The following is a 1,100-nucleotide window of genomic DNA, read 5'->3' as shown; positions in this document are numbered from 1 at the left end:
TGGCACCCTGTGGCCAGGCCGGGTGGGCTGGTGGTGAGGGGATGGGAGACCCCCTGGGTGCAGAGGGGCTCCTCACCCACGATGAGGCCGATTTCACATTTGGGGTCATCATAGCCACAGGACATCATGGTTCCCACCGTGTCGTTGACCACGGCCACCACCTTCAGCCCTAAGTGCTGCCAAACCGGACACAGGGACACATGCAAATTAGTGTCACCCGGCTGGCTCCTGGGGCTGGCACCGCTTGGGTACAGGGCAGCACCCCGGGGACAGGGGATGGGCCCCCAGCCCTGCCCTACCTGTTTGCGCTGGGCAGCCTCCCGCAGCAGGTGGACCACGTCCTGCCCCACGCAGCCCGAGGCGCTGAAGCCTTTGGTCCAGCTCAGCAGCACTGCCTGCAAGAGAGGCAGGAGCAGGAGCCGGGCAGCTGCCTCGTACCGGGGCCCTCCCCATCTCCCTGGGGCCGGAGACATCCCCTCACCTTATCCAGGCCCAGCTGCTGGCAGGGGAAGGAGAAGGTGAAGCCGAGCGGCAGGACCTGCTCCATCAGATCCTGCTTCAGCTGGAAGTCCATGATGCACTCGATGATGTGGTCGAAGAGCTGCAGAGTGTGGCCACAGTCTCAGGGGCCAAGCTGGGGCGATGCCCTGGGGGTCTCCTAGCCCCCACCCGGGCCTGTGGGCAGCGAGTGGGGAGGCAACTCCCACCCCCTGCCCCATCCCTTGGCCACAGGTCCTCAGCCTCACCGCCTCGCCAGTGCCCTGCATGATGGTGGTTGGGATGACGTAGATCTCGCTGGCCATGCAGATGCCGTCCTGCGCCACGCGCACCACCAGCACCCGGAAATTGGTCCCCCCCAGGTCCAACGCCAGGAATTCGCCTCGCTCTGCGGGGAGCCAGCACGGGGCATCAGCGGGGCCACGGCCTCCCTGCGCTCCCTTCCCCAGGCCCCCGGCCCTCACCAGTGCCATCAGGCGTGCCGCAGACATAGGTGGGCAGCATGCGGACGGAGGCGTTGGCGTTGCTCTCCCGGCCCAGCCCCAGCTCCATCTCCCGCCTCATCAGCACCTGGACGCGCTCCAGGGCAGTGCGGCTGAGCC

At 67.3% G+C, this 1,100-nt stretch overlaps 1 protein-coding gene across 1 annotated transcript in view; it reads right to left on the bottom strand.

The window, feature by feature from the left end:
* The window catches only part of HK3 (hexokinase 3 (white cell)), a gene marked incomplete at its 3' end in the record, with an annotated part of 3,830 nt that overhangs the window by 1,172 nt on the left and 1,558 nt on the right, over positions 1-1,100 (bottom strand). The window contains 5 exon segments of the mRNA XM_009326228.1: positions 7-176; positions 300-395; positions 482-601; positions 747-886; positions 963-1,098. Of these exon segments, the coding sequence (XP_009324503.1) occupies positions 7-176; positions 300-395; positions 482-601; positions 747-886; positions 963-1,098 (662 nt within the window).

This window comes from Pygoscelis adeliae, unplaced genomic scaffold, assembly GCF_000699105.1.
Source record: "Pygoscelis adeliae isolate BGI_AS28 unplaced genomic scaffold, ASM69910v1 Scaffold766, whole genome shotgun sequence".
Lineage (NCBI taxonomy): Eukaryota > Metazoa > Chordata > Aves > Sphenisciformes > Spheniscidae > Pygoscelis > Pygoscelis adeliae.
Note: the sequence above shows the minus strand (reverse complement) of the source record. Positions and strands in the feature narration are given on the sequence as shown.